The sequence below is a fragment of the Gopherus evgoodei genome, chromosome 2 (assembly GCF_007399415.2).
Source record: "Gopherus evgoodei ecotype Sinaloan lineage chromosome 2, rGopEvg1_v1.p, whole genome shotgun sequence".
Classification (NCBI taxonomy): domain Eukaryota; kingdom Metazoa; phylum Chordata; order Testudines; family Testudinidae; genus Gopherus; species Gopherus evgoodei.
In genome coordinates this window covers 180,321,425-180,334,359 of record NC_044323.1, presented here as the reverse complement: position 1 = coordinate 180,334,359, position 12,935 = coordinate 180,321,425, and the positions used below count along the sequence as shown (strand labels likewise).

The 12,935-nt window shown below is 42.8% G+C and overlaps 1 protein-coding gene across 11 annotated transcripts in view; it reads right to left on the bottom strand.

Annotated features, from left to right (window-relative positions):
• The window catches only part of HIVEP1 (HIVEP zinc finger 1), a 203,377-nt gene that overhangs the window by 37,624 nt on the left and 152,818 nt on the right, over positions 1-12,935 (bottom strand). For all 11 annotated transcript variants that reach the window (XM_030552408.1, XM_030552406.1, XM_030552409.1 and 8 more), the window contains 2 exons: positions 7,865-7,998; positions 6,246-6,421 (listed from right to left, as the gene is read on the bottom strand). In XM_030552408.1, coding sequence (XP_030408268.1) covers positions 6,246-6,421; positions 7,865-7,998 — 310 coding nt within the window. The remainder of the gene's footprint in view (positions 1-6,245; positions 6,422-7,864; positions 7,999-12,935) is intronic.

Sequence of the window (12,935 nt, the reverse complement as noted above, 5' to 3'; positions counted from 1 at the left end):
GACGGCCCTCGTGGGACCAGGATCGACGGTGCCGACGTCGTCGGTGCCTCGGCAGGTGTCGGTGCCGGGCGATCCGACTTAGATGAGCTCTCTGGCTGAGGTGCAGTTGGCACGGAAGCAGCAGGAGCAGTAAGCTCAACCACAGCGCGTGCCGGGGAGTTGTCAGGCACTAGATTCGGCAGCCCTGTGGGACCAGAATCGACGGTGCCGATGTCATCGGTGCCTCTGCAGGTGTCGGTGCTGGGCGATCCGACTTAGACGAGCTCTGTCTGCAGTGCAGTTGGCACGGAAGCAGGAGGAGTCTTAGGCTTTCTCGACCTCAGAGAGAGGAAGCGGTGCCGAGTCGATGTCAGTGCCGGCGACTGCCGGTGCCGAGAGGCCTTGGCAGTACCAGCGTGGTCCGGTGCCGAGGAGGCGCTTCTGCCCGTGAAGTGACCAGTGCTCGATGCTGAAGGCAGAGGGGTAAGTGAAAGTCCCGCTCCTTTTTGTTCTTGGCTTAAAAGCCTTGCAAATGGGGCACTTAGCTGTCAAGTGAGATTCCCCAAGGCGCTTCAGACAGGAGTTGTGCGGATCTCCTGTCGGCATCGGCTTGTGGCAGGCCGAGCCTGGTTTGAAACCCGGGCTCTGGCACTGGGTGCGGGGGAAGGGGCTACTCCCCGAACCCCGCTAACTATTACTAAACTAAGTATGCTAGTAAAGAAAAAACGTATAACTATATATCTCAATATAAAAGGATTATAACTATATAACTATATACATGATAACAAACGAGAACTACGAGCAGCTAGGGAAGTGGAGGTCAGCTAAGCTGCGCTCCACTGTTCCAACAACCGACATGGGCGGTAAGAAGGAACTGAAGGGTGGCTGGGTCAGCAGGGGTATATATCCGGCACCGTAGCGGCGCCACTCCAGGGGGCGCCCAGCCGACCCACCGTGTGTTGCTAGGGTAAAAATCTTCCAATGAACGTGCACGCGGTGCGCACACACCTAACTGAAATCGATATGAGCAAGCACTCGAAGAAGAACTCCCAGATCCTAGTTGGTGAGAATAGTGAGGAAGGGGAGTGCCTCCATATCAATTTATCTAGTTGCTCCTGAGGGAGGCTCAGAGACTACCCACCCAATGTTATCTTGGCTAGAAGGTCAGCAGAGGTGATACAGAGTGTTGAGAGCCCAGAGATGGTGTCAAAGCAAGTAAAATAGAAAATCCATATTCCTCAAGAATCACTTGGTGAGAAATATTAAGATTGGTAATTACTTTAATCCTTTGCAAATCTAATCACATGTACAATATATATTAACCTAGAACAAGCAAATCTAAAAATGAAAGCTAGTCACCTGTAACCAGCGTTCTTTGAAATAACCTCTGCATTTTCCCACTCTTAGGCCACTCAGAGAAGGAAACTAAGTTAAATTAGAAACATAACTGTTACATACAATGTCAGAATTCAAAATTTTATTTTTTAAGAGCAGTGCAGAACCACACACTCAGACAATTAAGTGTTCTTCACAGTGCTGAGAATCCTGAACAGTGTCAGGTGAGTAGGTAATGATTTATAATCAGAGGTTACTCACCTTGTGCAGTTACTGGAGTTCTTCAAGACGTGTGTCCCTAGGGGTGCTGAACTTCAGATGCGCTTACACCCCCATTTGCCTTCAATCGGAAATTTTTGGTGGTAGTGCCTGCTCGTGCTGCACACCAAGGGCATATAGGGCTGCACAGGCAAACTGCCCTCAGTTCGTTCTCCATCACAAAGTCCCATACAAGAAACACTGAAACAGGGGAAAGAGGACAGGTGGCAGAGCATTCACAGGGACACATATCTCAAAGAACTCGTTACTGTACGAGGAGAGTAACCTCTCTTTTTTCTTTGAATAGCATCCCTTGGGGTCCCCCATTTCAGGTGACTTTCAAGCAGTATCCTCAACATGAGGAAGCTCTGACTTCAAGTCCAATACTAAAAACAAGACTGCATTCCCAAGGCAGCGTCTCATCTAGAAGAATGAACCATCACGTAGTGCTTGGAAAACGTATGTACTGCAGATCAAGCTGCAGCTCTGATGATCTGAACAAGGGGAATGTTTTTGAGTAATGTCACAGAGGCAGAGAAAGAGCTTGTGGAATGGTTAATACCCTAGGAGGAGGTTGTAAATGGGCAGATTCATAACAAGGAATAATACATCCAGAAATCCATCTAGAGAGTCTCTGGGTGGAGACTGAGGATCCTTTGGACATTCAGCAATTGATAGTCTTGGAGATTTTCTAAATGATCTGGCTTGGTCCAAATAAGAGGCCAGTGTTCTCCTGATGTCTACGGCATAGAAGAGAACATCCATCCTGGTGTGATGTGGCTTCACAAAGAAAACTAGAAGATAGATATCTTAACAGATATGAAATTCAGATGACACCTTAGACAGAAAATTTAGTATGTGGATGTAATGAGACTTTGAGTATGTCTGCACTGCAATTAAATACCCATGGCTGGTCCATTTCATTTGACTCAGGCTCTGGGGTTGTAAAATTGCAATGTAGACATTTACGCTCAAGCTAGAGCCCAGACTCCGGGCCTCTCCCCCATCACCGGGTCCCAGGATGGATGAAAGACTCATCATTGGGCAAACAGCAAGGTGACTCAGGTAAGGGTCCCAGGCCTGTCTGGGCCACACTGGAACTATTAATATCATCTTGGCTTTGTCTTGCTTGATCATGTTTATCTCCTTAAATATCAGGGGCACTGGAGGAAATGCATACAGAAGGCCCCTTGTCCATGGAACAAGGAGAGGGCCCACACCCCCTCTCAATTAAAATTGTTTGCATTTCTTGTTGATTAAGGTAGCAAAGAAATTCACTTCTGTAACTCCCCAAGTCATGAAAATGTGACTGAGAATCCAGGAGTCCATCTCTCATTTGTAATTGCTTGAGAAGTGCCTGCTGAAGTCATCAGCCATAGTGTTTTGTACCTGAGAGGGAGGCTGCCAAAATTAGGATGCAGTTGGTTATACATCGGTTCCATAGCCTCACTGTTTCACACAAAGAGGATCCCATGCTTACCCGTCCATCACACCAGTTGATATAGAACATGCAGACTACATTGTCTGTCATGATTTTTATGAAACTGCTCCTGATTTAATGGCAGGAAGTAGATACAGGCACTTCTGACTGTCCTCAACTCCAGGATGTTGATGTGCAACTATGCTTCTTGTGCAGACCATTTGCCCTGAATGGTGTGGATCCCAAAATGTTCTCTCCAACCCACCAAAGTTGCAGCTGTCATTATGGCGATGGCTAGGGAGAGCTGGATGCATGGAACACCTGCGCAAACATTGTCTGAGTCTTTTCACCAATTGAGTGTCTTGTACTTGATGAGGGACTGACACCAGTTTCTGCAGGCTGCATTTGTTTAGGGGCATAAACCATCCCTGGAACCATCAAAGGCATGACCTAACACGTGTCACAAAAGTACAAGCTGCCATGTGTCTGAGTGGTTGAAGGTGATTTCTTGTTGATGTCTGTGGACTGATTTGAATTTTTGAGATGGGGTTTGTTAAGGCCATGACCCTGTCCATGGGAAGGTAAGCTCTTGCTCATACTGCATCTAAGGATGCCCTTATAAATTCTATCCTTTGCACAACGCTTAGAGTGGATTTTTTGATGTTAAGATGAAGACCTAGCCTGTAGAACAGAGACACTGCTGTCTTTACGGTGGAGAGAATCTCGGAAGACAGCCAGTTGTCGAGGCATGGAAAAACAATTATCCCCAGACAAAGATAGGCAATGACCACTGCCAATACTTTCAAGAATAACCCTGGGGCAGAAGATAGGCCAAAAGGAAGCACCTGACACTGGAAGTGATCTTGACTGATCAGAAACTGAAGGAATCTCTTGTGAGCTGGATAAATCGTGACATGAACATATGCATCCTGAAGGTCAAAGGCTGAAAACCAATACCCCAGTTCCAACAACGAAGTTATAGCTGCAAGAGTCACCGTCCTCGATGTTTGTGCTTTCAGCAAGTTGTCTGGGAATCTTGCGTTCATTCACTGCTTCCACAACCAGAGTTAGGTGAAAGATTGGAAAACAAAAATTCAGAGCCCTTGTCTGGACTTTTTTTATTTATTTATTTTTTAAAATCAGCATGCTTGCATGTCGATGGTATTGTTAACCAGGGTCTGCTAGATGGTCTTGGTAGGATCCAACAGGGCCTTATTAATTGGCAAGGCTACTCGAGCATAGTGAGTCCACTGGAGAATATCCAGGAACTTATGCTTTGACTCTGACCTCTATGGGGATCTGTAAAGAGTCTGCAATACATTTCAATAAGTCCTGGGACTGTTTGAAATCATCAGTTAAAGAAGCTGGAGGAGGCATAATCATCTCACCTAGAGAGGATGAGGAGATATTTGTTTGCAGAGTAGCGTCCTTATCTGTTCTGGCCTCCTGCTCTTCAAAGGATTCCTGCATGTGAGGTAAAGGAGGAGGCAGAGATACAATAGAACAGTCTCCTTCTGTGGTCTCCAAGTGAAAGACTAGGGACACATGAGAATTGCTGTTGATATTTAGAAGAAGGATCCCAGATAGCCACTCAGTGGGGTCCATCAGACATGGGAGGTGGCATCCGATGGTGCTTGAATCAGAGTGGGGCATGGATTTGAACTGGGTGTAACTCCCTTCTCTCCCCAAAAGTAACAGGAGAGAAGTTCCTTTGGTGCGTACGGGAATCCTGCACTGAGATTGGAAGTCAGAAGAGAACTCTTCATCTAAAGGAAGTGCTTTGCCACTTTTAGAAGGTGCTGGAGGACTGAATGGTACTGGAGAAAGATACAGCCTCAGTCACCATGTCACTCTCGCTATCAACAGACATTTGGTAACCATTATTGGTGAAGACTTCAGTTTATCTGAAACAAATAAATCCCTGGAGCGTCTGAATTCCTGTGGTATAGCGTGGGTTGGCATGGGGCAGTTTCACAGACAGCCAACAGCATAGACTGCTCTATTAAGTCTCATCTGATGGAAGTAGACAGTACTGAAGAAGATGGCTTGAGAGGAACCGAGACAGAATAAGAAGTATGCCCTCTCCCTGGTACATCATCTCCCTGGCCTAGGAAGGGAGAGTACTGAGTATGTTGTAGGTGTTATCCTTTTAGGAGTAGAGTGCTTAGACTCCTTCACTGCAGTGTCCTACTGCTGTAGTATGGAGAACGATCCTGGTACAGAAGCATGTTTGGTGCCTTTAGTCTTTTAGAGGAGCTCAGAGCTCCAGACAAAGGGTCGGTACTGACGGAACATAGAGACTCGGCAGTACCCATATTGGGATGTGAGATCTTCAGTGTGATCTTTGAAGAGATGAAGGCTTTCTCAAAGCAGAGAATTGACCCTCTGTCTGTGAATCTTTCCCGAGTCCTCCAATGATCCTTCCAGAGTAGACCTGGACAAGCATGTAGATATTGATGGGACACTATTCTCATTCAGAGACTGCTGTGTAGGGATGGAGATGGGATCTCCTTGCCTGGATCCAAGGCCAGATGAAGAGAACACTCCATCGTTAAGAGTTTAAATGTTGTCTCCAGATTCTTCCTAGTTCTGCTTTCAAAAGCTGAACAGATGACACACTTTTGAGGGATGTATGTTTCTCCAAGCAACAGATATACCAGGAATGCCTGTCACTGACCAGCATAGCTTCCCAGCAACTGTGGCAATGTTTAAAACCCAGAGACTCTGGCAAACCCTGGGATGATGGGGATCTTAAAAGGAAAAAATAAAACAAACAAAATAAAAAAACCCAAGGGGGGAGGTTTATAGAACAGACCTCTCTACAAAATGAACTATTTATAAAATTAAATTTAAGGAAAGGTAAGGAAAGAAAATAAGACTGAAGACAAGTAGGCACACCAGCACTCTGTCTCAGACCAAGTCCATTGAGAAGCAACTGAGAGTGGTTAGTCTGCATGACATTATATGCCCTCAATAAGGAGTATGAAGATGGGTACGACTTATGTGTGGCCTCACCAGGATCTACACAATAAATCTCCAATCAAAGGCACAAGTGGAGCACCCATAGGGACATTGCTTGAATTAGAACACGACATTTTATAGTTGTTACTGTAACACCACTTATTCAATTTATTTTATACCTCTATACCCACTCTTGCTGTTTAGATTTCTTTTTTTTAAAAAAAGGCAGTTTCAAGTAGGTAGAAAAGAAAAGAAAAAAGGAAAAATCACTAGCTACGACAAGTGCTTCTACCTTTAGTTTTGAAGGAGAAGTTGCAGTAGTTGCAGTGGTAAGGACGGACATCTGTATGTGTACGAATATGCTTCTTCAACATACTTGGTTTCTTACAACGTATACCACATTCTTCACAGATGTACTTTCCCCTTCCTCTTCCCCGAATATACACGTATTCTTCATTTGATTTGTACCTAACAACAAAATGGTAACAGTGAGGAAGTTTGTTACGAAGTGGGTTATTTTCTAGCTAAAGTCCTATGTCAGCTAAAGTTTGAAAATCCTTTGTAGAATGAATAGAATTCCAGAAATAATGTAATATGTGAACGAACGACATCAAAATCAAAGCCTGTCTCTGATCAACTCATGGCATTTTAGTCCTCAGTTATTTTACTAGGTAGCCAACAAAAGGTTTAGAGCAGAATCCTAATGTCTTTAAGAATGGGCTTCCCCCTATACGACAAACATCTAGATTCCAAACTTAAATCGTAAATCTGTTTAACACATACACACACTTCTAAAAACTGTCAATTTTTGTGGGGAGGAGGAAGGTGCTAAAAGAACATCATGTTGGAGACTGAGGTCTATGTAATTGGAATAGCCTGGGTTATGACAGCGAAAAATTCCTCACATCTCCCTGCCAATGTATTTCAATCTTAACCCTAGTGGGACACCCTTTGGATGAAAGTGTACTTCAGAGTCTGCAGCCATTCATTACTTGGCTTCTCTGCTGAGAACATCATCCAGGATGCCACTTGAGGTGTTGATTTTTTGTGAAGTGGATCCTACCCATTAGGAAATGGGCAAAGAAAAGGAACATCACTTTGCCTGGACAGATGGTAACAAACTTATGCTCACCATTGCCCTGGATTGGATTCATTAGCCTAGAAATGAACGACCCTGGGATCTCATTACCAATCACCTAAGTCATGTCGTCTCTCTTCTCTTTGTGCCCCCCCAAAACCTTTAAAAATGTCAGTGTTACTTTACTATTACAAAGAATTGTTGTAATATGTTACATGGAGGGTACCACATGCAAGTGATTGTTATTTTGATGAGCATTTGATATCTGATGCAAAAAGTTACAGTGCTTTATTATTTTCAGTAAAATTTTCAGAGTGCTTTGCAAACTAGAGCTCTCCAACTTTTTCACATAGACTGCATGTGAACAGAGACTGTATTGAGGACCACCATCCTGCCCAGGCCTGATCACTTAGACCAGCTCCCCTCCCATCCACAATCACATACCATCATTGTGGCAGCAACAGAAATCATTTACATGGACTGGTAACATTAGGAAAATACCTATGCCTATGGCCATATCTATCTATAACATCAGACATTTTTTTATGTGATGTGATGAGTGTTGTGTTCTTTGAAAAAAATTAATCCCACTCTCTACTGTTTCTTCATTTAATCTTTCTCCTTCTATCTGTGCACCACCATGGAACATATGACTTGTGTTTCTCTAGGGAAAACCAGGAAGCATCCCACAGACCATTGCTGATCTACATGCCACAGTTTGGGAATTGTTAATTGAAATAAATTGAAAGAGGAAAGATCATCATACTTTCAAACAAGGCCCAGAACCAAGAAATAATTACCCCAATAGTGTTTGCTTAAAAATATATACTTGCCCTCCATCAAATATTTTAACCCTTCTTGGTTCGGTTTTGGTAAAGGAGTTTTCTTTATCGTGCTCAGTGCTCGTTTCAGAGTTTTCTTTATTGCTGAATTCGCTTGGAGTCAATTTTTTTTTATTTAATGCCCGCTGAAAGAAAATAGGAAATTAATAAATTTCTGACTACAGCTGATGTTAGCACCCTTCATTATGTTATTCAAGTCAGTAAATTAAGAATAAACAAAGTAAAAAAACCAATTATATGCACAAATAATTGCTTTAGAAGCCATACCTGTAACACTGATTGCAGATCTTTGGAACAAGATCTTCTTACTAAGCTTATTTCCTACTACACATTGAGAGTTTATGGACGCATTGACTCTTATGGAAGTTACTCTCCCATGGCAAATGGGAATGCTGTGAGTTTGCATTCAAAGTGGCCTCCTCATTCTGTTGTCAAGGCCTCAGTTTAGGTGGGGTTATGGAACAAGAATGAAGTTTGGGCAACAGACCTACTTAGTCCTCCGAAATCTGAAGAGGCCCTCCTATGCCTCTCGGCCTCTTTTATCTCTGTGGCAGAAGCCATGAAGTCAGTGGCTGTCATGCCAACTGCAACCTCAGGACTCTCTTAGGTGATGTTCCTCAGCTGCACCAGGATGCTGCTGTCCTCCATAGTTTGACTAGAAGTGAGAAATTTTAGCCATACAAACCAATTACTTCCACTTTCTCCTCCAGTACTACTGGTATAGTATCAGGACTACACTTCATGAGCACTATATATTTGAACCACTTGCTCATTAGAGCTGTCACAGGGGACTGCAGGGAACACATCTCCCTCAAAAATTCCTGTCCTGTAGCTGCAATGCTCAGATTCTACCAGGGGCACATTAACCACTAGTATCTCATTGCCTCCAGGGGCGGCTGACAACTGTCAACAGAGATGAAGATGAGAGAAAGACAGACGTATACAAAGAAGAGATACTTACAGGTTATATTAATTTAAAAATATGTTTATATTTTCACTCTAAGAGTGGTCCACTCACAATTTAGTAACTTTCAAAGCAGAGATTCCAAACCCCCTTAATAACAGTATTCCATATGTGTTTCTTATTGCCAGAGAAAATTAAGAGAGAGTATACCAGTAATCTAACAATGCAAAATAATTTTTCAGTTTTCCCTTGATTATTAAAGAAGGAAATTATTTTCTATCATTTTTTTTTGTAAAGGCTGAATTCTACAACATTTACCAGTTGAAATCTAATCCTTCCAAGTCTAGCGTATTTATAAAATGAGGCAATGATCTAATTAGCTAACAGTTATTACAGCCATGTTTATAAATTGTTCTACCCACATAGCTGGCATACCTAACACATTTTCTAATGCTAATAAGCCAATAAAATGGTAGGAGAAAAATATTAGACTCATTATTTAAAATGTTTTTCATTGGCTATAGAAGTGAATGCTGGAGGTTTTAGGATTCACAGAAAAGGCAATGCCTCAGCGATGTATTTACATTGATCGCATATTAAAACACTGTAAACTACATACAATCATCCTGGTATGAAGGGATTGTGCAAGTTCCTCTGTGCCACTTGAGCCATGCTTTTGCTTTCTGCATGTGTAGGCGTATGGTGCAGAGAGGTGCAGCACTGGGGATGGGTCAAAGGAGAAATTCGTATATTCATAATTTGGCATTTCCAATGACCTTAACAGTCTGCGTAAGTGCAGGATGCTGCAGCTGCTACTCCAGCATTTAAGATTGATACATTTCTATGTCCTGACTGATGTTGGTCTTTCCTTCCTCCACTCTAAATACTTCTTCCACATCAAGCCTGATAATTCTGGCTCTGTGCAGTTGAACATAAATTTCACCCTCATGCAAAAATATCTTTATCCTTCATGTTGCATTAACAATATCTAACACTCTGGACAGGAGATACCAGAAGATCAAGTGACAGTGCAAACTTAATTCAACCACACTGAACTTCCTGTATATTTCATGGCATATGTTATAGCTTAGTCTATTACTTTTTATAGTGTAACATTTACGTTTAACAAGGGAAAGGGGAATAGAAAATGCAATTTCTATGCAATGCGGCCAGCAGTGTGTGACCATTCCCAGCACCTGGAATTTGCTGACTTTAAGTGCTTGATCTTTCAGTCTTAATGAATTAACTTTTTTTTTCCATATTTAATTTGTAATGGTATAAAAAGGAAAAAGGGAAGAGAATCCAGAGGTAATTGCTCTATGTAGCTTACAAGCTCTTGGGCCATCTGCACCAAGGTGAATTTAACCTTTCTATAAATATATGACATACATAATGGTTATAAGACAGGATATTCAAATCCATGTTCAAAACTACCATCCCACTTCCCACAGTCACATATTTAAATTAACTGGTTTTATGCTAATTTAGCACTGGTTTTAGTGTTCATAACATAGCAGATAATCCCAGTGAGCTGAAGCAAAACTTCTGCTATTACAGAAATGCACGAATAGAAATGTTATTTGAATTTCTGTCAGGAAATTTCAGAATCATGGGGTAATCAGGAAAATCTGCATTTTTATTTATTTTTCGTAAATAATGTTTGTGAAAAGTACCAGATTGACCCTCATGAAGACTCAGGTCATCTCTATGTGTACGAGAGGTACAGTGCAGGCAAAGGCAGAACAACGCATTATTGTGCCTCACTCCTAAACAAAAGGACCACAGCTAGTGGTCAACTGATAAGAAAAATTATACTGGACAGTAAAAGTTTCCTTTCTTCAATTACTAATGCCTGACAATCCTCTCAGTGGCTTTCCTACTGCTCTTATGACTGGAGGCAAAGGCCTGATTCACCTCTGAATTATTCCAGTTTTGTGCCACATTAAATCCACCAATCTCCATTAGTGATATAAAACTGGAGCGACAGTGATTAATGCAGCACAAAGACCATTATTTAACAACTACTGATGTCATGTACAACTGTCCCATGGAACACTACACCGAGAACCAAAGTTTTCCAGAGCTATAATTTTCATGTTATAATAATCATTTTTCCCCCACTGGCACAGAGCCATTTAGGGAAAATGTTTAATATTTTGAGATAGTTTGCTAGTTTAATATAAGACTGCTCCGATTTAAGTTCTTTCCAATGGTGAGTTGGATTGTTGTCACACATAATCCAAGAAAGGAAATGATCCAATCAGTAGGTATTTTCCATTCTTCAGCCTATTGATGGCAAAAAATCCTCACAGTGGAATGTACCAAGAATCACCTCAGAGCGGGAATCAAACTTTAAGAGAGTAGTACACAAAATTAGGTACAGATGCTCCCCAACTTACGCAAGCGTTCAGTTCCAGAACGCCTTGCATAACTTGAATTTTGCGTAAGTCGGAAACATATACCCAACCATTACACACACACCTAAAAACCCCCGACTCCTATTTTTAACTTATGGAAATTTTTCTGAAAGTGTGGATGTGTGTAACCCGGGGGACATCTGTAGTAACTAGGCTTAAGAGAGAACTACTGAGAAACCACAGATAGTATTAGGTGATTGAGCTTGTAATGTCTAAGGCCATGTCTACATCTAAAATTTTGCAGCGCTGGTTGTTACAGCTGTATTAGTACAGCTGTATAGGGCCAGCGCTGCAGAGTGGCCACACTTACAGCAACCAGCGCTGCAAGTGGTGTTAGATGTGGCCACACTGCAGCGCTGTTGGGCGGCTTCAAGGGGGGTTCCGGGAACGCGAGAGCAAACCGGGAAAGGAGACCAGCTTCGCCGCGGTTTGCTCTCGCGTTCCCGGAGCCACCCAGCAAACCGCAGGGAAGGAGACCTGCTTGCTCGGGGTTCCGGGAACGAGAGAGCAAACCGGGAAAGGAGACCAGCTTCGCCGCGGTTTGCTCTCGCGTTCCCGGAGCCACCCAGCAAACCGCAGGGAAGGAGACCTGCTTGCTCGGGGTTCCGGGAACGAGAGAGCAAACCGGGAAAGGAGACCAGCTTCGCCGCGGTTTGCTCTCGCTTTCCCGGAGCCACCCAGCAAACCGCAGGGAAGGAGACCTGCTTGCTCGGGGTTCCGGGAACGAGAGAGCAAACCGGGAAAGGAGACCAGCTTGATTACCAGAGGCTTCCTCCTTCCACGGAGGTCAAGAAAAGCGCTGGTAAGTGTCTACATTGGATTACCAGCGCTGGCAGCGCTGGATCCTCTACACCCGAGACAAAACGGGAGTACGGCCAGCGCTGCAAACAGGGAGTTGCAGCGCTGGTGGTGCCCTGCAGATGTGTACACCTTCAAAGTTGCAGCGCTGTAACTCCCTCACCAGCGCTGCAACTTTCTGATGTAGACAAGCCCTAAGAAAGAAAATGGAGTTTGGACCAAGTAGCTACCTCTCCTGTCCAAGAAACGGCATTAGCTCACTGGGCCTTTAATTTATTTGAACCTATTGTATTTATTTATTTTAGAAGCAGTAGACCCTCCTCCGTTACACACATCTTTGAGGTGTACTTTGAATCAATGGTCTATGCCCACACTACTTCCTCTGGTCCAGTCAATGGTAAAGAACAGAAAAGGGTCCTGGATTTCCTTATTGCCTGCATTTACTTCAACATATCTTCATTCTTCTCCTGACATCTAATGTCAATAGAAATGTCTTTTTTTAGGATTGGGATTAGCACAGAAAGGTGACAATATTGTAATAGCATTCTGAGCGTCCAGAAAAACAGTTCAAACCCCACTGCTTGAGTCATTTAAATATGAACTGGACTGGAGGAAACGACTGAGAATATACTGTATGAAAAAATCCTGCATTGGTACAGCACACGCTAGCTCTTTTCAATTCTTAATTTCTATTTTTTAATCCTAACCTTTGCACAATCTGAGGGATACATTAATCTTCACTTGATGATTTCTTGCAGCACTTTCTTCTTTTATAACTCCTTTAAGTATAAGGAGTTATACTTAATTTGATGCCAGTCAGAAGCTGGAGAAATGGAGATGAATTTCTTTCCAGCTTCACCGTAATAATATACTTTGAAAAAAAATCAGAATATAAACTTGAAGAAAAATTAATAATTTTGCTTCTTTGTTAGCAGAATAAGTG